The 25,655-nt window shown below is 39.2% G+C and overlaps 1 protein-coding gene across 1 annotated transcript in view; it reads right to left on the bottom strand.

Moving 5' to 3' along the window:
* LOC150081130 (focal adhesion kinase 1-like) overlaps positions 1-25,655 on the bottom strand; it is a 1,307,299-nt gene that overhangs the window by 499,332 nt on the left and 782,312 nt on the right. Inside the window, exon 19 of the mRNA XM_090380936.1 lies at positions 16,461-16,651. Within this exon, the coding sequence (XP_090237062.1) occupies positions 16,461-16,651 (191 nt within the window). The remainder of the gene's footprint in view (positions 1-16,460; positions 16,652-25,655) is intronic.

The following is a 25,655-nucleotide window of genomic DNA, read 5'->3' as shown; positions in this document are numbered from 1 at the left end:
CCCTCTCATGTGATTATTCTGAGCAAGAGGCAGAATTCCATCAGCATTGAGCATGCTAAAATCATCCAAGGCTTTATACACTTCTATCAGATCACCTCGCCGGTGTCTAGTCTCCAGACACTGTAATTTGCAAAACTTAAGCCTTTCTTTGTAAGAGCACCCCTTTGTTCCATTTGCTAATTTTGTTGCCCTTCTCTGTACTCATTCCAGCAGCTCTTCATCCTTCTTGGAATGAAGCCTCCAGACCTGTATACAGTACTCAAGGTGTGGCTTGACCATTGCCTTATACAAGGGAATAATCACCTCCTTATCCCTGCTAGAAAAATTACTGTATATCATTGAGAAGACACCATGAGCTACTCTTGCAGCCCGTCTGCACTACTCAGAGAACTTTATATCTGCCTGCACAATTACCCCAAGGTACTTTTCATTCTCTACCACTGTCAGTGTAGTACCACAGAGTTGATATGTTGCTCTGGAGTTGCTGTTTCCCATATGTAGCACTTTACATTTGTCAATGTTAAACTTCAATTGCCACCTCTCAGCCCATCTGCTCAACCTTTCCAGATCCTGTTGCAGCAGCATAGCATCAGTAGTGTCCTTAACAACCCTGCCAACATTTGTATCATCTCAAAACTTGGACATTAAGCTTGATATACCATCATCAATATTATTTATAAATACAGAAATCAATAATGGACCCAACACTGAACCCTGAGGGACTCCACTAATAACATTAGTTCACAATGAGCAGTGTCCACTGATTACCACTCTCTGTATTCTCCCCCTCAACCACCCCTTTATCCACAGCAGTAATTTGCCTCCAATGCCACACTGCTCCAATTTCTGCAGCAGTCTTCCGTGTGCAACAATATCAAAAGCATTTCTTAGATCCAAGTATATAATATCAAAGTTATTCCCTGCATCCAGTTCTTTTGTGACTGCATCATAGTATCCAATCAAACTGGTCAGGCAAGACTTCCCGTTAACAAAACCATGCTGTGTCCGAGCTATAACTGAAGTCTTGTCTAGATGATCCTACAGTGCTTCTTTAACCAGTGCCTCCATTAATTTTCCTGGAACAGAAGATAAATTCACAGGTCTATAATTACGTGTGTCAGCCTTTGATCCTCCTTTGTGAATTGGGGACAAATTTGCACATCTCCAGTCTATGGGTACCTCCCCTGAGTCCAAAGAAGATCTCTTAATTATGGCTAAGGGATTGCTTACTTCCATTGCTGCCTCCTTTAATATAACTGGATAGATCCCATCCACCCCAGGTGCCTTTCTTGTGTTTATCTTCAAGAATTTCTCCTCCACTTTAATATCAGTTATTACAAGATTATCTAGCTTACTGCCAGAGTTGAATACACCTCTGGCATTCCCCTCGCTGAATAACTCCTCATGTGTGAATGTCGAAGCAAAATATTCATTCAGTTTCTTAGCTACCAGAGCAGGATCATCAACAGTTGAACCATCGATATCAAGTGTGCCAATCTAATTCAGCCTCTTCCTTCTAGAGTTTACATAAGTAAAAACTCTTTGCTATTTTTTTTGCATCCTTTGCCAAAGATTTCTCGTAATCCGCCTTTGCCTACCTAACCTCCTTTGTAACTTGGTTACAGACCAGCTTATATCTATCACAGGCTACTGTGTCACGTGTTAATTTATATGTATCTCATGCATTTTTCTTCTCTGACATATGTCTCATTAGTTCATCTGACATCCATTTAGGCCTAAACCTTGTACAGTATTCCTTAGTTGGTAAGTAAAGCCTAGTAGCTTCCCATTTTGAATTTGCTGTTGGTAACATCATCAGTTGGTCCCACTGTATAGAATTTAAATACTGTCTCAGACCATCCTAGTCGCCTTTACAAAAGCAACAACCCTTCCCTTTACCCCTGATGATAGTTACCTCTTTGAGTAAATCGCACTTCAGCACACTGTGATCACTGCCACGTAGTGGTTCCTCTATCTGTAGATTCTTAATGCATGAAGAATCACTACTGATTATCAAATCAAGAGTATTACTCCCTCTAGTTGCCTCCCGAACATGGTGGTGCAGAAAACAATCATGCAAAAAATCCACAAAAGCCTTGCTAGTTTGTGTGAGTGACCAACCCACAAATTCCAGTCAATATCTGGGAAATTAAAATCCCCAATTATAAGACTCTCTGATTTACTGGCCCACTCTATTTCCCTATACAGTTCCTTATTATACTCATCAGATTAATCTAATGAATCTGATTATACTCATCAGATTCATTAGGCCTATAGCACACTCCTACTTTCAATTTTGATCTCCCAGTTCTTATGTCACATCAAACTGACTCTACACTGCACTGTCCAGCAATGTCGACTGGCTTCACTTCCTTGGATTTTTATGTGTTTCTTAACTAATAGCATAACTCCTCCTCACTTCCTATCCTGTCTATCCTTTCTGTAAACGTTGTACTCCCCAAATTCCAGTTCTGCATTCCTTATATCCTTGTGACACCACATCTCTAAATATCCCAACAATTTGTGCCTTTGATGTTTTGAACAATATCTCAAATTCATCAAATTTATTTACCAAACTCCTAGCATTGGTGTACATGCAACTATACATGCACCTGTTCCTATCCTTATCTACCCTAACACAACCCATGTGTTTACTTGTACTGCAATGACTCCCAGAAGTCTTTGAAATATCCTGCATCTTGTTTTCCAGGCTTCTACTCATTCCAATAGAAGCAGTGCAAGAATTGCTTTCACATCTGCCAGTGGCTACTGTTAATCTATTAGTCATTGTATCCCCTCAAACTAGCAGTTTTCTGACCAACCTAACACTGCCTCGATAGCATCAGCAAATATTCTTGCACCCTTTCTATTTAAGTGTATCCGATCCCTGTAGAAGCAGTCCCTTTTGTTAATAAGCACAGACCAGGCTGAAAAAAATTCTACCCCTTGAGCCTTGCACAATCTTTCCAGGGCCGAATTGATTGACAAGGCTCTCATCATATACTCTCTCCTATCGTGTCTGGGCAGAATTGCAGATACTTTCAAATTCAACCCTAATTCAAGACTTTTTTTCAGACCACAAAACGACTTTTATTCAGACCATAAAATGCAGGGTGACTTTAATAAAAGTTTTCCAAAGAAATCAGTGTTTCTTAGATCTAGCAAATATGATAATATGGAATTTAAATATCACTAATTTTGTGCTTTCCAGCTTCACTCGCACAGTTTCTCCTCAGTATGAAAGGTAATCTACAAATATTGATGCAAAGTGCCATCAATTCATCAGAAACTTGAATTAAGTTATCTAAGAATTTTTCACGCCCATAGTCAGATATAATTTATTCTCCTCTTTCTTGTATTCACATACTTAAAAATTTCTTTTCCCTGCTCTTTGCTTTCTTAGCCACAGCAAAACCATTTGTATACTACTATTTGCAAATCAGTAACTATGGTATTACAGAAATGTCTAAATGCTTCAGTACTTTTTATCATTCTTATATTTTCTTTGCCATCTTTTTCAGTTCGTCATTCATCAATCAGGAAATTCTCCTTGTGTTGTACTTTCTTAATGATACGTACAACTGTATTCAAGTGTTATGGTGCAGGCTTATGGGTTTAGTTTCATATAATTTATTTGAATCCTGCCTACGATACGGATTTGTAACACAAAATCAGTTTTTTTTTTCATATTACTTGCAAGTATATTGTGTATAACTACAAACGTTATTCTGGGTCATTGCTGATTTAGAAATTCATTTTCCCCTAATCATAATGAGTCTGGGGATTCAGCAAAAACAAAACAAAAATGCAATTCCAAAAGATTATATAGCATCTGCTGTAACCAACGGGATTGGACTGGATAAGATTTATTAATTATTGACGATAATGGAGTCACTGGTTAAAGATGGATTGCAGGATCATTTAGACAGGACCTCAGCAATAATTTTGACACAACATGGGTTTGTAAAGGGAAAGTCTTGTCTGACAAATTTGATTGGATACTATGATGTGGTAACAAAGGAACTGGATGCAGAAAAATAATTCTGATATCATATACTTGGATTTCAGGAAAGCTTTTGACACTGTTGCGCATGGAAGACTACTGTACAAATTGGAGCAGAATTGGTATTAAGGGTAAGTTGCTACTATGGATAAAACGGAGATTGAGTGGGAGAAGAGGGTGGTAATCAATGGGGGCTGCTCTTCATGGACTAATGTTATTAGTGGAGTTACACAGGGTTCAGGGGTGGGCCCACTGCTGTTTTGTATATTTATCAATGATATTCATGAAGGTATATCAGGCTTAGTGTCATGGTTTGGAGATGATACAAAGGTTGGCAGGGTTGTTAATGACAGTAATGGCAGTGTGCTTCTGCAACAGGATCTAGAAAATTTGGGCAGATGAGCTGAGAAGTGGCAACTGAAGTTTAACATTGACAAATGCAAAGTACTGCATATGAGTAGAAGTAAACGCAGAGAAACGTATCAACTGTGTGGTACTATACTTAAGGTGGTAGAAAATGAAAAAGACCTGGGAGTGTGGAGTCAGATATGAAGTTTTCTGTGCAATACAGATAGGCTGCAAGAGCAGGTCACGGGGTTTGTCAATGATATACAGGAATTTTGACAGCAAGAAAAAGGAGGTGATTATCTCTTTGTATAAAGCAATGGTCAAGCCACACCTTGAGTACTACATACATGTCTGGGGGCCTCATTTTAGGAAGGATGTAGATTTCCTTGAACATGTACAGAGAAGGGCAATAGGATTGGTGAAGGGGAATGAAGGGATCCTCTTACCGAGAGAAGCTTCGGTTCTGCAAGTTGCAGCGGCTGGAGACTAGGCACCTGTGAGGCGATCTGATTTTTGTGTATAAGGCCTTGAATGGGTTGAGCATGCTGAATTTTGATGGGATTGTTCCACTTGCTCAGATTACGAACCTAAGGTGGCATAAATTCAAACTGAGGAAAGACAGTTGTAGAACAGATGTGTGCAAATTTGCATTTAGGCAGCTGGTGGTTAATTGCTGGAACAAACTTCCATCTGTCGTTTTGTAAGTTGGTAGATTAAATAAATTCAAGGAGGAACTGGACAAACATTTAGAGGGAATGGTTGTGTAATTTTTTTTTTTTTTTTTTTGACTGATGCTACATAAGCTCATATGATTGCTTTCTTGCATCACATACCTCTATTACTATTACTAGGTCTACAATGAACTAATGGAATCAATATATACACTAAGTGATCACTGAATTATGATCACCCCTATGAAAAGTGAATGTGACAACGTGAGGTACAAGAGTGTGGCGTTATTCGACTTAAGTAGCATAAATAAGGTGTTGGTGGTTCAGTAGTTAGTAAAATCCCGAGCGTGATGGGTAAAAGGAAGGATTTATCGGACTTTGATAAAGGGCAGATTGTGGGTGCTCAAAGTGCTGGTGTCTCAATTTCCCAAACGGCTGAATTGGTGGGATGTTCGAGAGCTGCCATAGTTAAAGTGTACAGGACTGGCGTCAAAATGGTCAAACAATGACCCGGTGGCAAAACTGCAAAGGTCAGCAAAAGGTTGATGTTAGAGGTGAGTGCCAAGTCTGATAACTTGTCTAGGCAAACAGGCACAGCACTGTTGAAAGTTGAGTACCCAATACGACATGGGCCAACCCGGAACAATATATGGTATAACCATGTGTCGCATGCTTGCACCTGTGGACTATACTAGCAGACAACCCCTATGGAATTCTTTCTCAAGGTCCATCGGTGTAAAAAAAGATTTGCCTGGTGCACAGAGCATGTAAGTTGGATGTCAAAAGACTGGAAGGTGTGCTGGTCGGATGAGTAACGTTATTTACTCCACACCGTGGATGGTGGTGTACGAATTTGGCATCAACAACATGAGTCTCTTGATCCATCATGCTTGGTATCAAAAGTGCAGGACGGTGGAGGTGGTTGTATGGTGTGGGGCACGTTTCACTGGCAGGAACTTCGAACCCTGGTGCAGGTGGATAATGTATCAGTGGTCTCCGCTTACTGACTGTGTACACCCTGCTATGTTACACTTTTCCTGGAATAACGATGGTGGGTGATTTCCAAGATGACAATCTTGGAAATCACCACCACCGAGCCATCCGGCACTTGTTGTAGGAATAGTTTGAAGAAGAACACAGTTCTGACTTCCTGCATATCGATTGGCCTCCGAACTCTGCTGATATCAATCCCACAGAGCACTTGTGAGACACTATGGAAAGGCATATCAGGCATCTGGATACACCAATCACCTCCATACCTGCATTGATGACTGCATTATACACAACATGGTTGACCATACCTCCCCCCGAGCACTTCCGACATCTTGTTGAATCAATGCCATGTTGGATAGCTGCTGTAAAAGAGTATCACTCAGAGAGTTTGAGAACAAGGGTAGCCTGTGCGGACGTAGCTTTTTGCCGCTCCTGGAACAGAGAAGTTTTTTCTGATTTATTTTCTGTTTTATTAGATTGAATTGGCATATTAACTTATTTTCTAGAGTAGCTTTATATTCCTATTTATGGTACTTAGTTTAAAGTAACTTAGATAGAGATTTTGTAGGCATTACTTAGTATCGGTAAGGGTATCAAATCCACGTGTTTACAGTTCATAATTTGCCGCCATTGTTACACGATACAAAATATCTCGAACTAGACAGCATAAGCTTAATATAGTATAGTATAGTACATAATATTGTCAATTAATCAGTAAAATCTATTAATTTTGTTGAACTTCATTGTTAATTAAATTGTACTTTTAACTATACTTATAACGACTTAGGTTACGTAACATAAATAATTAGTAAAAATAAATAATTAATACTTAACTTGATATAGAAGTTATATAAAGGGATTCCGTAGATGACACTCAATACTGAAATATAAATACAGCATTATAACTGTGTTGGGATACAAGTTTAGGGTTTTAATTTTGTACTGAAATTGAAATTTTATTGAAATTAAATTGAAATCATGACACAGACCAGAGCAGCAAAGAAAAAGGCTCAAACTAATGGGAGTGCTGTGGCTCAGGAGAGAACTGAGGGGGGGGGGGGGGCAGTTGCCCTCTGAAACACAGCCTTTTAAAATGCACTACTTGCTTGATGTTTGTGGAGCAGTTGAATACGGGACACGATACTGCCATCGGGGATGTCTTTGTGTGCGCACGCGATGCAAGGAGTGTAAGGAAATCAGGCGACAACTCAGCGTTGTTATGGGCCTATATGAGAGTTTGAAGGACAGGGCGGATGCCCTCGAAGGATTTAAAGTGAGGGGCCCATCAAGCTCTCAGCTGCCCGCACCAATGCCAGAGCTTGCACTTGGTCATCACGCAACACAGCATCAGACCCCAAGGCAGAATGCGCTAGTCCCATCAGCCAAAAAAAAAAAAAAAAAAGAAACCTTATTTCACCCATCCACTCGCTCCAAATGTTTGTCAAGTTCTGCCTTGAATCTATTTAAGCCAACTTCTACAACAACAGATGGAAGTTTGTTCCAGCAATCAACCACCCGCTGGCTAAAGGCAAACTTCGCACATCTATCCTACAACCGTCTTTCCTAAATTTGAATTTATGCCCTCTCAGGCGATTATTCTGAGTAAGAGGAAGAATCCCATCAGCACTGAGCATGCTAAAACCATTAAAGGCTTTACACCTGAATCAGATCAACTCGCAGGTGCCTAGTCCCCAGACAGTGTAATTTGAAAAACTTAAGCCTTTCTTCATAAGAGAAACCCTTTGTTCCATTCACTAGTCTTGTTGCCCTTCTCTGTACTCGTTCCAACAGCTCTACATCCTTCTTAAAATGAGCCCTCCAGACCTGTATACATTGCCTTATACAAGGGCATAATCACCTCCTTATCCCTGCTAGAAAAATTCCTGTATATCATTGACAAGACACCATGAGCTACACTTGCAAACCATCTGCACTGCTCAGAAAACTTCATATCTGCCTACACAATTACTCGCAGGTCCTTTTCATTCTCTACCACTGTCAGTGTGGTATACCTGAGTTTATACCTGACGTCGGCAGGGTTCCCAAGTTCCCAACATGGTTGGGAACTTGGAAACCCTGCCGATGCCACATGGAGTTCTCACCTGAACTCCATGTGGCATACCTTCTCTCCGGACACGGCACCATCATTGCCAAACTTAGCCTTTTGGAATTGAAGTGGACCCTACCTGTGTTTGCAGCAGTCTGGAGAGCTGGCAGCATCTAATGTATGATTGCCAGCTTTATAACGACCTCCGAAACATCCTAATAACAAAGATTCTATACTGTCCAAGAGGACAGGAGCACAACATACTGGACACAAAACAAGAGTATCTGGCTTTCTCCTGCTACGCCCAAGAGCTCATTGCAAAAAGACGAGTGCTCGCTGCAGTGGAGCACAACTGAACCCTACACATGACAACCATGAATAACAACTGAACCTCCTTAATAAATGACGAGAACTGACTTGAGTAAACTGGACGGGACCTGGCCCCATGAGTGATATCCCAAATGGGAACACCAATACCATTGAAGACCAACTGCAGCTTGCTGCTAGCCATCTTGGCTCTAAAACCATTCACCACTGCATGGTCCTATCTTTTCCCGTCTCCCCCGGCAGGGGGGACGGTATTTTCCGTCCCCTCACTTCCTTGCCACTCATCTCTTCGACTGATGGGGCATGGGCCTGGCCCACTGATTATCTGGGGTTGCCTTTTCTATCTTCCCCATATTTCTTTCTTTTCCCCCAGCCTTCTGTCTCTCCCCGCACTTTACCTGATATGCTAATGTATACCCCACATAACGTAAAATTTAATAGCATTCACACTAAACTCATTTGGCCTTTCTACTCAATTTTCTTAACCCCCCACCGAGCGAGAACTTTTATTTTATTTTATATATATATATATATATATATCTGATAATTAAAATAAATATGATATTTAAAATAAAAACATCAGACAGTTTTTTTTTTTTTTTTTTTTTTGCGTTTCGTTTCGCTCTGCATTATTGCCGTACTACTGGCTGATGTACTAGTGTACCTGGTCTGCCTCCATGAGATATAGTGTGGATGCACTGGGCCCCAGCAGGGGTCTAGCGGCTAAATGGCCAGAAGAACAACGATACACAACACTACACTCATACAATATACATACACTTTTAAATCACTGGCCTTTACAGTGAACTTTTACACCCACAATGAAAGCAATGCAGAGATGGGGGAAATCCATGGTGCCGTTAGACACAAACACGCTATACAATATGTCAGTGTGGTACCACAGAGTTGATACGTTACTCTGGGGTTACTGCATCTCATATGTAGTACTTTACATTTGTCAATGTTAAACTTCATTTGCCACCTCGAAGCCCATCTGCTCAACCTTTCCAAATCCTGTTGCAGCAGCATAGTGTCAGTAGTGTCCTTGACAACCCTGCCAACCTTCGTATTGTCTGCAAACCTGGACATTAAGCCTGACATACCATCATCAATATCATTTATAAATACAGAAAACAACAATGGACCCAACACTGAACCCTGAGGGACTCCACTAATAACATTAGTCCACGAAGAGCACTGTCCACTGATTACCACTCTGTCTTCTCCCACTCAACCATCCCTTTATTCATAGCAGCAATTTGCCTCCAATGCCACACTGCTCCAATTTGTGCAGCAGTCATCCATGTGGAACAGTATCAAAGGCTTTTCTAAGATCCAAATACATGATATCAAAGTTGTTCTTTGTATCCAGATCCTTTGTGACGACATCATAGTAACCAATCAAATTAGTCAGACAAGACTTCCCCTTACCAAACCCATGCTGTGTCCGAACTATAACTGAAGTCTTGTCTAGATGATCCTGCAATGCTCCTTTAACCAGTGCCTCCATTAATTTCCCTGGAACAGAAGTTAAACTGACAGGTCTGTAATTACTTGTGTCACCCCCTTGGATCCTCCCTTGTGGATTGGGGTCACATTTACACATCTCCAGTCCATGGGTACCTCCCCTGAGTCCAAGGAAGCTCTCATAATTATGGCTAAGGGTTTCCTTACTTCCTTTGCTGCCTCCTTTAATATAACTGGATAAATCCCATCCACCCCAGGTGCCTTTCTTGTGTTTATCTTCAACAATTTCTCCTCCACTTTACTCTCAGTTATTACAAGGTTATCTAGCTTACTGCCAGAGTTGAATACACCTCTGGCATTCCCCTTCCTGAATAACTGCTGATGTGTGAATGTTGATGCAAAATATTCATTTAGTTTGTTAGCTACCTGAACAGGATCATCAACAGTTGAACCATCGATATCAAGTGGACCAATCTGATTCATCCCCTTCCTTCTAGAGTTAACATAAATAAAAAAAAACTCTTTGCTATTTTTCTTTGCATCCTTTGCCAAAGATTTCTCATAATCTACCTTCACCTGTCTAACCGCGTTTGTAACTTGGTTACAAACCAGCATAGTTTTCTGTGTCACATGTTAATTTATATGTATCCCATGCATTTTTCTTCTCTGTCACATGTCTAATTAGTTCATCTGACATATAATTAGGCCTAAATCTTGAGCAATATTTCTTTGTTGCTATGAAAAGCCTAGTAGCTTCCAAAATTAATTATTTGAATGCTTCCCATTTTGAATTTGCTGTTGGTAACATCATCAGTTGGTTACACCATATAGAATTTAAATATTGTCTCAGACCACCGTAGTCACCTTTACGAAAGCAAAAACCCTTCCCTTTACCCTTGATGGTAGTTACCTCTTTGAGTAAATCCCAGTTCGGCACACTGTGATCACTGCCACCTAGTGGTTCCTTTATCTGCAGATTCTTGATGCATGAAGAATCTCTACTGATAATCAGATCAAGAGTAATACTCCCTCTAGTTACCTCCCGAACATGCTGCTGTAGAAATCAATCATCCAATAAATCCACAAAAGCCACGTATGTTTTTGCTGGCTGGTGTAAATTTAACTTAAAAAAAAAAATAATGGAAACGTATTTTATATCCCATAGGATTAAATGGGGATATTGTGAAAACATCACAATGTGAACCCAATAACACATTGTTTTTTTGTAATTTGTTCCAAGACTTTTGAAGTTGAAATTTTCACTGTATAACAACAATATTTATCTCTCTAAAAGGTCATTTTTATAACGGAGCGTGACCCTTTCATCGTTATCATATGTTCCATTATAGAGATTAATTTTGAATGGCTTTGTTGATATATTTCTAAATAAAATTTCTACAAGTCATGTCCATAAAACAAATAAATAAAAAAAAAAAAAACAATTTGCACTTACCGGTTTATTGGACTTTTCTGTTTAGTGCAGCTAATTATAAATGGGTAGCAAACTCGATCTTATTGTATTTGCGATAATTCCGGTAACTAGAATTGTGCGGGTTTTTATGTTATTAGGTTGAAATATATTTCCTCTTCACTGAAATCTTCAATCATATGAGAAATATAAATCAATTTTCAGAATCTTCTCTTCATTCCTATTTACTTATTACAATGATGAATGGAAAGTTACCAACAGAAAGTGGAAGAGGTGGCAGTGCTAGGAAACCAAACAAAATTGATTTAGAAAGAAGATGAAAATGATTAAGAAGTAGGACAAAGTTTGTCATCTATTGCATGGGAATTAAGTCTCACTGCTTCAACAGCGAATACTATTTTAAAGGCCAGTGCACGTGTAAAAGAGCATGTTAAAGGATCAACAGTGATCATAAAACAGTATTCAGGTGCTATATACAAGATGGAAAAACTATTAATAATAAGGATAGAAAATCATATTCAAAAGCAAGTGCCCCCAAGTATTTATGAAGATATTAAGGATAAGTATGGCAACCCCCCCCCCCCCCAAGTCAAGTTTGTGGTAAGCAACGGGTGGTTTTAAACACTGTGTTGCCACTTTATTAGGTACGCCCCCTGCTGTGCACACAAATGGCTTGTGTGCACAGCAGGGGGCACACAAATGGCTTGTCCCACAATGTTGCAAGTCACATGACCACAGTTGTGGATATAAGTGCAGCAGGACAACCTTTCCAGTATCAGTTAAGTGTACAAAATTTAGCAAGAATGGAGAAAAGGAGTGATCTAACAGACTTCGAACGTGGGATGGTAGTACGTGCAAGATATGCTTGGAAAAAGCTTCTCTGAAACAGCAGTTCTCCTGAACTTTTCAGGCACCACAGTTTCAAGGGTGTATCATGAATGGTGCAACGAACTGAAAACATCCTTGCAACGGCACTCCTGTGGAAGAAAGTTGCTTGTTGATGAGAGAGGTCAAAGGAAGATGGCTAGAATTGTGCAAGCAAACAGACGGGCCACAGTGTTGCACATCACATCAGAATACAACCTTGGTGTGCAGAACAAAATATCACAACGGACCACCAGTCACACTCTGTCGCAAATGGGCTAGAACAGCCAATGGCCACATCACATACCTTTGTTATCAATGAAGAACAAGAGAGAGCATGCCTCCTGTGTGCACAACAACACGAGCACTGGACTATCGAAGATTGGAAAACAGTTGCTTGGTCTGACGAGTCAAAGTTCCTGGTGCATCATGTTGCTGGAAGGCTCAGAATTTGGCAAAAACAACATGAATCCATGGACCTTCCATGCCTGACGACCATTGAGCAAGGTGGCGAGGGAAGTGTTATGGTATGGGGAATGTTTTCTTGGCACACGTTGGGTTCATTGATACCCATAGATTCACATCTGAATGCCACAACGTACCTAAACATCACTGCTGACCAAGTGCATCCGTTCTTGTTGACAGTTTATTCCCAGTCAGATGGTTACTTCCAGAAGGACCACCGCATATCCCCAGAGCAATATGGCCTTAGTTGCTAATGCTCCTAAAAACCAAATAACAAGCAACAAACTTCCAGCAGGATAATGCACCAGTGAAAAAAGTCAGAATCGCTGTGGAATAGTTCCAGGAACATGACAATGACTTTTCTTTGCTGCAGTGGCTCGCTCAGTCTCCAGATCACAATCCTATTGAACATCTTTGGGATGAGCTGGAAAGGGCTGTTTGCTGCAGGCCTACACCTCCATGGAATCTCAAGGAACAGCGTGATACACTCATGGCTGCATGGTAATCCATTCCTGCACAATGTTTTCAGCATCTTGTTCAATCCATTCCTAGACGAATTCAGGCTGTTTTGAAGGCTAAAGGATACTCAACATGCTACTAGGTGTAGGTACAAGCATCACACTGGTTTCCACAATGTTAAAGTATGCAGTGAAGTCGCCAGTGCAGATTCTGCAGCAGCAGAGAAATTTTGTGATGTGCTGAAAAAAAACCCTTCTAAATTTCCACAGCCCTCAACCTCTGTAGCGGCGTACCTATCAGCTGGAGACATTGATTCTGGCAATAATGCTAGAAAGGTAAAACTTGCTATGCCTGTCCCCTTCCTTTTTTTGTAATTTTATAATTTTGAAATTGTGCACTTTTGTAATTTACTACGCATGAGATAAAAAAAAAAAAAAAAACTGAATAAATAATCATATTTACATGTTTGTTGAATATTTCTTTTTTTGCTTCAATCAAATTCAGCAAGCATAGTTGTGAGTGCTGCATAAGCCTTTAGGGAAATGTGTAATTCCGATTTACTTAAAATCTGGAACAACCTTCCTGTGTATATCTTTCCTGAAAATCACAATTTACAGAAGTTCAAGTCTGATGTCAACAAATGTCTTCTCAACCTCCAACCCAAGCCTGGTACTAAGTACTACAAGTTCTAATACCTCTCGTGTTTGGGGTCTTCATAAAAAAAAAAATAATAATAATAATAATACAGTGGCACATCACCACAGCTATAAGTCAATGTCTTGTAGAGTAGAATTATTAAAGTCGATATGCTCTGATTCAGATATTGCTAGGAGGTTATCTTGTGCAAAAACAAAGATTGAAGTCATAATTAACTCTGTCTTAGCAATCCACCATTCAGAATGTAGTTTTTTTTGGAGTTTCCTGCAGAATGTACAGTTTTTGTGAATTTCCACTGATGCCACTAATCATGGATTTCTGAAAATTTTCCCTATACTTGTGCATCATTTTGACTGGAAAACTGGTGGCTGAAAGATAAAGCAAATAGAATTAAACAGCAAATCAGATGATACTGCAGCTACTATTTCTGGCTATGTTTATGAGACCTTGTGTAAAAGTGGCCTGGATAAGAAATGTATTACATTTGGTGGAGATAAGTGTAACACCATGTTTAGAGGAGTGCAGAGATAAAATGGGAATAATGTATTTTCAAATTTACAAAGATTATTTGGTCGATCGCTAACATAGGTTCTAATATCTCTTGTGTTTGAGGTCTTCATAAAAAAAAAAAAAAAAAAATCTGACTTACGCAGAGTTCCGCATAATATATTACAATTATGCATTAGAATATTATTTAAAAAACAAAATATAAGGAAATAAGTATGTACTCATACTTATTTCCAGTGTGTGTGTGTGGGGGGGGGTAATATATATGACTTTGATATTAACTGGAGGAAGAGGATGAGGTTGAAGAGAGAGCTATTGCATTGTCAATTTCATATTCATCTTCTAGCTCTAAAATAGATAAAGAAGAAGGCCCACAGAAGTATGGTGCCAACAATGTGGTGATGAAGTTGAGGTCAGAGAAAATGCAAGTTGAAGAGGTCGTCCAATCTTTCTCATGAATTTATCTAGAGGTCTGTACGAAAGACTTCTTTTTCTCCTCAGATACTTTTGTAGCAGGAAAGCTCATTTTGAATTGCCCTGTCAACTTTGAGAAATCTCGAGAAGTCAGATTGTTGCTTCTCCTGCAATGCTAAAATGGCACTGATCAATGGAGAGGATTCAGCCATTTGCTTTGTTGCCAAACATTTGGATTCCTCACATCTGGCTCGTCCTCACAACCTACTGAGCTTCCAATTCTATTAAATCTTCAATCGTTAGTTCTTCATTGTGAGAGTCTAGGTGTTTATTGATGTCTTTGACATTGACTTTAAATTTGAGACACTGAACTAACTTGACAATTCTGTTGGTGGCTTCTTTTCTTGCATTCTTTTTGAAACACTTAGAACTTTTCAGTAATGCGGTTACAATTTTTTTAAACATTCAAATTTACTGCCTTTATCTCCTCCCATGCTTCTGTGATGTTCTTAGTGGCATCATAAATAGTGCAATTTTTTTCAAAATTCTCTGTGATTTCATTTTCCTTATCTGTAGCAGCAATTGTCAGGGCAAAGGTGTTTTACTAGTAATATACCTTACAGCAGTGGTTCTCAAGTAATGTAATAACACAGAGGGAAGAGGGGCAAGACAAATTTGCAAGGGTCATGCAGTCTTCACTAGTTCAACAATTATTTTCCTCATTCTATCCATCCTTGATTACACTGAACTGAAATAGTCAATCCAATGAGTAAGCAAATGAAAAGATATATGGAACAGGTTTTTTTTTTACTTAGTGTGTGCAACTATTCAGCCTCATTTTGTATAGCTATATGGAGCAAGTCACTGTTAAGATACAAGACATTAAATTTCTAAAATAAAAATTCTAAGACACATTCTATTTTCACATTGTGTATTTCCATGCAGTCAGTCCTCAGCATTAGTCATGCTTTTCATCTTGGTTGATAAACATATCCAATTTTATTATAAGTGAACTCTCCTCTCTAGTGGGTTTTCTTCCGTGATTTATCTTTGTTAACTTGGATTTTCTAGTTTAGTATCAATTAGATGTAAAGTGATAGAACAAACTGATAGATACTGATAGCAAATTAAGTTATGTTGTAAGTAATTTGTGTCCCAGAATTGACAAGCTGCATTTATAAAATAAATAAAATTCTTTAATCTATATATTTGCAATTTTTAAATTGTTATTTCAATGTGATAAATAACAAGTAGATGCAATAAACATCTCCTCAAAATCTTGGTAAGATAAACATCTCAAAATGTGTGTATTTCTATTAAAAATCTTAATAATGTAATTTCACTGGTAAATTTCAGCTTATTATTATTATTATGAATTCCCATTTTTGCAGAAATCCTTCTTTACAAAAAATCATGGGGGAGGGGGTTATAGGCACCCAAAAATCGCCCCGGACTATGACCCCCCCCCCCCCCCCCCCCCCGGTCTGTTGACTGCAGCAGTGAGGGTGTATTTGGTGGAATGTAGACTGAATGTTTGGATAAAAATCATCCAGATGTGGAGAATCACCAGGAGCATTATCAAGAATCGATAAGATTTTGAAAGCAAAATTTTTTGTCTGGCAATATTCTTTTAACCTAGGAACCAAATTTTCTCTGAAATATTCCTCAAATACAGAGAGTGTAACACAACTCTTGGAATTAGATTCCCTGATTACATGAAGGGAGTAAGGCTTTTTTGATACCTCTTATTACAACCAGGGTAATAAGAAGCAGCATGAAATTTGCAAAATTCAAATTTTATTAACTTACCAAACATCCAGGCATCACTTGCAGTAGTAAATCTTCGAAAGTTAATTGATTCTGGAGCCATCCATTTGATGGGCAACTTGCCTTTGGAGGCTTTATAATAAGATTGGTCCTCTACCCAACGGGATAAACCAAAATCTCCTAACTTTACACAGTCCTGAGCAGACACCAAAACATTTCTTGCAGCTATATCTCTAATGAAAAAAAATATAGTAGTATATTTAATATGAAGAAATTTATATCAATATACAGGGTGGATCTGAAACAGATAAAACTACTGGGATTTTCAATAACAGGATATGTTATATTAATTATATTTTTCTTTCTTTTTGATGAATTATTGTTATATTGAATTATTCAAAATATAAAGGTCAGAGTTCATTCTAACATGTTGAATACCAGAAATCTGTAATTGATTAATGACTTTCATTATTATTTAATGAGGACTACATACAAAAAAACAGAGAGAGGGAAGTGACTTTGATCAAGGCACACCACTGGAAACTAATTGGCCAGTTCTAAGAAACAGAAACTGGAATTATCAAATAACACACCTCAAGGGATTATAAACATCTATGGTAATGAAGAAAGGCTTAGGAAACCCCACAATGTGATGGGTGGTTCTGAAGTGAGAAATGTGTATTTTGTGGGGGAGTGGGACACAGTGGACATGGGTTAACTAGTGATACAAACGATTTGGTACAAAAGTCCAGAAGAATATTCTACATAAATCCAGAAGATTATCAGAGATGCTGTTCTCACAGATTTATCAAAATATTTCTATGGGAGGGAGCTCTGAAATATAAATTGAACCTAAAGTCTCCACTGCAACTAATAAAAATTGATGAAAATTTAGTTTGTATCCAACTTTTTACTTCTTGCATTTATTTAACATTATTAAACATACATTTATTTATATGTGTGGGGAGAGGGACCAGGAGTACATGGAATTCCAACTGGTTTTAAAAGTCTTCAAGGGACCAATAAAATGAATTACAGGCTCCGAAAAAGCGATGTGTTTGCCTTTTTATTTACATAATTGTTATTTTAAATTGTACTTTATACATAGTCTTATAGTTATAGTTATGCTGGTTATTTTTATTTTAATTTAGATAAAGCGTTTTTGTGGATTACTACTTAATATACGTAAAACCGTTATTTTGTTCGAATCTAGCAGCCATTGTTTTTGTACATAGTGGCAGGGAATTCAAATTTTTAATTGAGGTAACTAGGTAGCTCTAACATATAATTATATAGCGTAATACCTTTACTGTTTCTATTAAATAGCATAGTATTGAATATTAAATTAATTTAATTTATTGATCTTATTAGTTTAAAATATCATGCCCAAACTAGAGCAGCAAAGCAATGGGCACAAAGTGGCAGGAGTGCTGTGACTCAGGGGAGAACTGAGGGGGGGGGCAATTCTCCAACGCATTACAGCCTAAAAAAATGTGCAACTTGTGAAATGTTTGCCGAACTCTCTGGAACGGAACATGATATTGCCATGGGGGATGTCTTTGTGTGTGCGTGATGTAAGGAGTGTAAGGAAATCAGGCAACAACTCAGCATAGTTATGGGCCTATATGAGAGCTCGAAGGATCTAAATTGAGGCGCCCATCAACCTCTAAGCTGCCCACATCAATGCCAGAGCTTGCACTTGGTCATCACGCAAAACAGCAGCAACCCCCAAGGCAGAATGCGCTAGTCCCACAGGAACTAGTAGTTGTTGGTGACTCTATTGTCAGGGAAATGGGGAACATGCTTTGTAAAAAGGATAGGTGGAACAGGACCAGGGGCAAAGGTTGATGACATTGTAGAGCGGATATCATCTTTTAAGGGCACAAAAGGTGATATAGTTGTACACGTTGGAACTAATGATATTAAGAGTAGGAGACCGGCAGAATTACTTAACAAGTACAGGCCACTGCTGAAAAAAGCCGGGAATTAGGATTGAATTTGAAAGTGTGCAATTCTGCCCAGACACGAGAGAAGGGGGTATATGATGAGAGACCTGTCGATCAATTCGGCCTTGGAAAGATTGTGAAAAGCTCAAGGGGTAGAATTTTTTTCAGCCTAGTCTGTACTTGTTAACAGGAGAGTGCTTCTACAGGGATGGGATACACTTAAATAGAAAGGGTGCAAGAATATTTGCTGATGCTATCAATGCAGTGTTAGGTGGGTTGGAAAACTGCTGGCTTGGGGAGATACAAGGACTAATAGTTTAACAGTAGCCGCAGGCAGAGGTGAAGACGATTCTTGCACAACTTCTATTAGAATAAGTAGCGACCTGGAGCAAGTGGTGTTGGGGGTTTCAGGGATAGATGGCAATTATCATGAAATAGGTGGGTATATGGGATGTGTTAGGGTAACTAGGAATAGGAGCATGTAAACCAATGCTAGAAGTATAGTAAATAAATTTGATGAATTTGAAGTTTTGGCCAAGATATCAAAGGTGGATATTGTTGGGATAGCAGAGATGTGGTGTCACACAGATATAAGGAATGCAGAACTGGAATTTGGGGAGTACAATATGTACAGAAAGGATAGACAGGATAGAAAGGGAGGAGGTTTTATGTTGTTAATTAAGAAAAACATAAAATCAAAAGTAGTGCACCCAGTTGATATAGATGAACACAGCACTGTTGAGTCAATTTGGTATGACATAAGCACTGCGAAAGCAAAAATAGGGGCAGGAGTGTGTTATAGGCATAATGACTCAAATGAGTACAACAAACAATTGTACAGAAAAATAGAGTGGGCTAGTAAATCGGAATGTCTTATAATGGGGGATTTTAACTTCCCAGATATTGATTGGAAATTGTGGATTGGTCACTCACACACTAGTCAGACTTCTGTGGATTTATCGGATGATTGTTTTCTGCAGCAGCATGTTCGAGAGGCAACCAGAGAGAGTAATACACTTGATCTGGTTATCAGCAGTGATCATTCGTGTATTAAGAATTTACAGATAAAGGAACCACTAGGTAGCAGTGATCACAATGTACTGATGTGGGATTTACTTAAAGATTTAATTACCATCAGGGGTAAAGGAAAGGTTTTTGCTTCCGTAAAGACGAGTACAATGGTCTCAGAAAGTTTTTAAATTCTGTACAGTGGGATCAACTGACGATGTTATCAAAGTAAATTCTAAGTGGAAAGCATTGAAAGAATTAATCATGATTGCTACTAAAAGTTTCATACCTATTAAGAAATATTGTTCAAGGTTTAGGCCTAAATGGTTATCAAAGGAACTAATGAGACTCGTAACAGAAGAAAATGCAAAGGATGCATATAAATTATCAAGCAACTCAGAAGCCTATGGCAGATATAAGCTAGTCGGTAATCAGATCACAAAGGAGGTTAGGCAGGTGAAGGAAGATTACGAGAAATCCTTGGCAAAAGATGCTAAGAAAATCAGCAAGGATTTCTTTCGTTATATAAATTCTAAGAGGAAGGGGATGAATCTGATTGGTCCAATTGACATCGATGATTCAACTGATAATTTGAGAATCCTGCTCAGATACCAAACAAACTGAATGAGTATTTTACATCTACATTCACACATGAGGAATTATTAAGGTTTGAAAATGGCAGAAGGTGATAAAATTGTAGTAGGTTACTTAATTATTTTGTAATAACTGAGAGCAAAGTGGAGGAGAAATTGTTGAAGGTAAACATAAGAAAAGCACGTGGGGTGAATGGGATCTATCCAGTTATATTAAAGGAGAAGGCAAAGCAACTAAGCAAACCCTTAGCCACAATTATGAGAGCATCCTTGGAATCAGGGAGGTTCCGACGGCCTGGAGATGTGCAAATGTATCCCCAATTCACAAAGGGAGATCGAAGGGTAACATGAGTAATTACGGACCAGATAATTTAACTTCTGTTCCGGGTAAAATAATGGAGTCACTGGTTAAAGATGCATTGCAGGATCATCTAGACAAGACTGCAGCAATAATTCAGACACAGCATGGGTTTGTTAAGGGAAAGTCTTGTCTGACAAATTTGATAGGATATTATGATGTGGTTACAAAGGAACTGGATGCAAAAAATAATTTTGATATCATATATTTGGATTTCAGGAAAGCTTTTGACACTGTGCGCATTGGAAGACTACTGTACAAATCGGAGCAGCATGGTATTAAGGGTAAGTTGTTACAATGGCTAAAAGGATGGTTAAGTGGGAGTAGACAGAGAGTGGTAATCAATGGATGCTGCTCTTCGTGGACTAATGTTATAAGTGGAGTTACACAAGGTTCAGTGGTGGGCCCACTGCTGTTTTGTATATTTATCAATGATATTGATGAAGGTATATCAGGCTTAGTGCCATTGTTTGCAGATGATAGAAAGGTTGGCAGGGTTGTTAATGACAGTAATGGAAGTGTGCTTCTGCAACAGGATCTATAAAATTTGGGAAGATGAGCTGAGAAGTGGCAACTGAAGTTTAACCTTGACAAATGCAAAGTAGTGTATATGGACAGAAGCATTCCCAGAGAAATGTACCAACTGTGTGGTACTAAACTTAAGGTGGTAGAAAATGAAAGAAACCTGGTAGTAATTGTGCAGTCAGATATGAAGTTTTCTGAACAATGCAGACAGGCTGCCAGGGCAGGTCATGGGGTTTTGTCAATGATATGTAGGAATTTTGCTAGCAGGGAAAAGGAGGCGACTCTCCATCTATATAAGGCATTCGTCACGCCATGCCTTGAATACTGTATACAGGTCTGGAGGCATCATTTTAGGTAGGATCTAGATTTGATTGAGCATGTACAGAGAAGGGCAACAAGATTGGTGAGGGGAATGAAGAGATCCTCTTACCAAGAGAGGCTTAAGTTCTGCAAATTGCAGGGGCTGGAGACTAGGCACCTGCACGGTGATCTGATTGAGGTGTATAAGGCCTTGAATCAGTTGAGCACGCTGAATTCTGATGGGATCCTTCCACTTGTTCAGATTATGAACCTAAGGGGGCATAAATTCAAATTTAGAACGAAGGATGTAGAATGATTGTGCAGAAATTTCCCTTTAGCCAGCGGGTGGTTAATTGCTGGAACAAACTTCCATTTGTCATTGTGGAAGTTGATAGGTTGAATAAATTTAAGGAGGAACTGGAAAGGCATTTGGAGGGAATGCTGTGATTTTTTTTTTTTTTTTTGGCTGATGCTGCATAAGCTCATACACTTGCTTTCTTGCATCACATGCCACTACTACTACTACTACTACAACAATACAGAAACATACACAAAATATTTGGTGTCGATCCAACTTTTCCGTCTGCAGTATAGCATTAACATTAGCAAAGGCACATGATGCAAGAAAGCAAGCTTATATAGCATCAGCCGAAAAAAAACCACCCTTATTTCACCCATCCACTTACTCCAAATGTTCGTCAAGTTCTGCCTTGAATCTCTTTAAGCTATCAACTTCTACGACAGATGGAAGTTTGTTAAAGCAATCAACCACATGCTGGCTACAGGCAAACTTCTGCACATCTAACCTACAACAGTCTTTCCTCAATTTGAATTTATGCCCTCTCAGGTGATTATTCTGAGCAAGAGGAAGAATCCCATCAGCACTGAGCATGCTCAAACCATTAAAGGCTTTATACAGCTTAATCACATCACCTTGCAGGTGCCTAGTCTCCAGACACTGCAATTTGCAAACTTAAGCCTTTATTTGTAAGAGCAACCCTTTGTTCCATTCACTAATATTTTTGTCCTTCTCTGTACTCGTTGCAACAGCTCTACATCATTCTTAAAATGAGGCCTCCAGACCTGTATACATCAAGGTGTGGCCTGACCATTGCCTAGAAAAATTCCTGTATATCAGGGAAAAGACACCATGAGCTACTCTTGCAGACCGTCTGTACTGCTCAGAAAACTTCATATCTACCTGCAGAATTACTCCCAGGTCCTTTTCATTCTCTACCACTGTCAGTGTAGCACGACAAAGTTGATACATTACTCTGGGATTACTGCTTCCCATAAGTAGTAATTTACATTTGTGAATGTTAAACTTCATTTACCACCTCTCAGCACATCTGCTCAACTTTTCTAGATCCTGTTGCAGCAGTGTACTGTCATTAGTGTCATTAACAACCCTGCCAACCTTCGTATCATCTGCCAACCTGGACATTAAGCCTGATATACACCATCATCAATATTATTTATAAATACAGAAAACAACAATGTACCCAACACTGAACCCTGAGGGACTCCACTAATAACATTAGTCCATAAAGAGCATTGTTCATTGATTACCACTCTCTGTCTCCTGCCAGTCAACCATCCATTTATCCATAGCAACAATTTGCCTCCAATGCCATACTGCTCCAATTTGTGCAGCAGTCTTCCATGTGCAACAGTATCAAAAGCCTTTCTGAGATCCAAATATATAATATCAAAGTTATTCCCTGCATCCAGTTCTTTTGTGACCGCATCATAGTTTCCAATCAAATTGGTCAAGCAAGACTTTCCCTTAACAAACCCATGCTGTGTTTGAGCTATAACTGAAGTCTTGTCTAGATGATCCTGCAGTGTTTCTTTAACCAGTCCCTCCATTAAATTTCCTAGAACAGAAGTTAAACTCAGAGGTCTATAATTACTTGTGTCAGCCTTTCACCTTCCTTTGTGAATTGGGGTAAAATTTGCAGATCTCCAGTCTATGGGCACCTCCCCTGAGTCAATAATTATGGCTAAGGGTTTGCTTAATTCTTTATTGCCTCCTTTAATATAACTGGATAGATCCCATCCACCCCAGGTGCCTTTCTTGCATTTATCTTCAACAATGTCTCCTCCACTTTACTAGATCTAGCTTACTGGCAGTAAGCTAGAGAATCTTGTAATAACTGAGAGTAAAGTGGAGGCGAAATTGTTGAAGATAAATACAAGAAAGGCACCTGGGGTGGATGTGATCTATCCAGTTATATTAAAGGAGGCAACAAAGGAAGTAAGCAAACCCTTAGCCATAATTATGAGAGCTTCCTTGGACTCAGGGGAAGTACCCATGGACTGGAGATGTGCAAATGTGACCCCAATTCACAAAGGAGGATCAAAGGGCGACACAAGTAATTATAGACCTGTTAGTTTAACTTCTGTTCCCGGACAATTAATGGAGGCACTGGTTAAAGTAGCACTGTAGAATCGTCTAGACAAGACTTCAGTTATAGCTCATACACAGCATGGTTTTGTTAAGGGGAAGTCTTGCCTGACCAATTTGATTGGATACTATGATGCAGTCACAAAAGAGCTGGATGCAGGGAATAACTCTGATATTATATACTTGGATCTTAGAAAGGCTTTTGATACTGTTGCACATGGAAGACTGTTGCACAAATTGGAGCAGTGTGGCATTGGAGGCAAATTGCTGTTAGGGATAAAGGGGTGGTTGAGGGGGACAAGACAGAGAGTGGTAATCAATGGACACTGCTCATTGTGGACTAATGTTATTAGTGGAGTCCCTCAGGATTCAGTATTGGGTCCATTATTGTTTTCTGTATTTATAAACGATATTGATGATGGTATATCAAGCTTAATGTCCAAGTTTGCAGATGATACGAAGGTTGGCAGGGTTGTCAAGGACACCACTGACACTATGCTACTGCAACAGGATCTGGAAAGGTTGAGCAGATGGGCTGGGAGGTGGCAAATGAAGTTTAACATTGATAAATGTAAAGTACTACATACGGGAAACAGCAACCCCAGAGCAACATATCAACTCTGTGGTACTACACTGACAGTGGTAGAGAATGAAAGGGACCTGGGTGTGGTTGTGCAGGCAGATATGAAGTTTTCTGAGCAGTGCAGATGGGTTGCAAGAGTAGCTCATGGTGTATTGTCGATGATATATAGGAATTTTTCTAGCAGGGAGAAGAAGGTGATTATTCCCTTGTATAAGACAATGGTCAGGCTACACCTAGGGTACTGTATATAGGTCTGGAGGCCTCATTTCAAGAAGGATGTAGACATGCTGGTACGAGTACAGAGAAGGGCAACAAGATTACTGAAAGCAACAAAGGGGTGCTCTTACGAAGAAAGGCTTAAGTTTTGCAAATTACAGTGTCTGGAGCCTAGGCACCAGCGAGGTGATCTGATAGAGGTGTATAAGGCCTTGAATGGTTTGAGCATGCTCAATGATGATGGGATACTTCCTCTTGCTCAGAATAATCACCTGAGAGGGCATAAATTCAAATTGAGGAAAGACAGATGTAGGATAGACGTGAGGAAATTGCCTTTAGCCAGCGGGTGGTTGGTTGGTGGAACAGACTTCCATCCCTTGTCGTGGTAGCTGATAGCCTAAATAAGTTTAAGGCTCAGCTGGACAGGCATTTCGAACGAACAGAGGGGTGAGGTGGAAGTGGTTATTTTAAATTTATTTTTTTATTTTTTTGGCTGATACTGCATAAGCTTGCTTTCTTGCATCAAATGCCTCTACTAATGCTAATCAGTAATTACAAGATTATCTAGCTTACTGCCAGAGTTGAAAACACCTCTGCATTCCTCTCGCTGAATATCTCCTCATGTCTGAATGTTGATGCAAAATATCCATTTAATTTGTTAGCTACCTGAGCAGGATCATCAACAGCTGAACCATCGATATCAAGTGACAATCTAATTCACCCCCTTCCTTCTATAGTTTACATAAGTAAAGAACACTTTGCTATTTTTTTTTGCATCCGTTGCCAAAGATTTCTCGTAATCCGCTTTTGCTTACCTAACATCCTTTGTAACTTGGTTAGAGATCAGCTTATATCTATCATAGGCTTCTGTGTCACATGTTAATTTATATGTATCCCATGCATTTTTCTTCTCTGCCATATGTCTCCTTAGTTCAACTGACATCCATTTAGGAGTAAACACTGAACAATATTTCTTAATTGGTATGTAAAGCCTAGTTGCTTCCAAGATAAGTTCTTTGAATGCTTCCCATTTTGAATTTGCTGTTGGTAACATCATCAGTTGGTTCCACCGTATTGAATTTAAATACTGTCTCAGACCTCCGCAGCCACCTTTACGAAAGCAAAAACCCTTCCCTTTATCCTTGATGGTAGTTACTTCTTTGAGTAAATCCCACTTCACACTGTGATAACTGTGACCTAGTAGTTCCTTTATCTGCAGATTCTTGATGCATGAACAATCACTACTGATAATCAGATCAAGAGAGTTACTTCCTCTAGTTGCCTCCCGAATATGTTGCTGT

Source organism: Mastigoproctus giganteus, chromosome 9 (genome assembly GCF_048544385.1).
Source record: "Mastigoproctus giganteus isolate SK-2022 chromosome 9, ASM4854438v1, whole genome shotgun sequence".
NCBI lineage: Eukaryota > Metazoa > Arthropoda > Arachnida > Uropygi > Thelyphonidae > Mastigoproctus > Mastigoproctus giganteus.
Note: the sequence above shows the minus strand (reverse complement) of the source record. Positions and strands in the feature narration are given on the sequence as shown.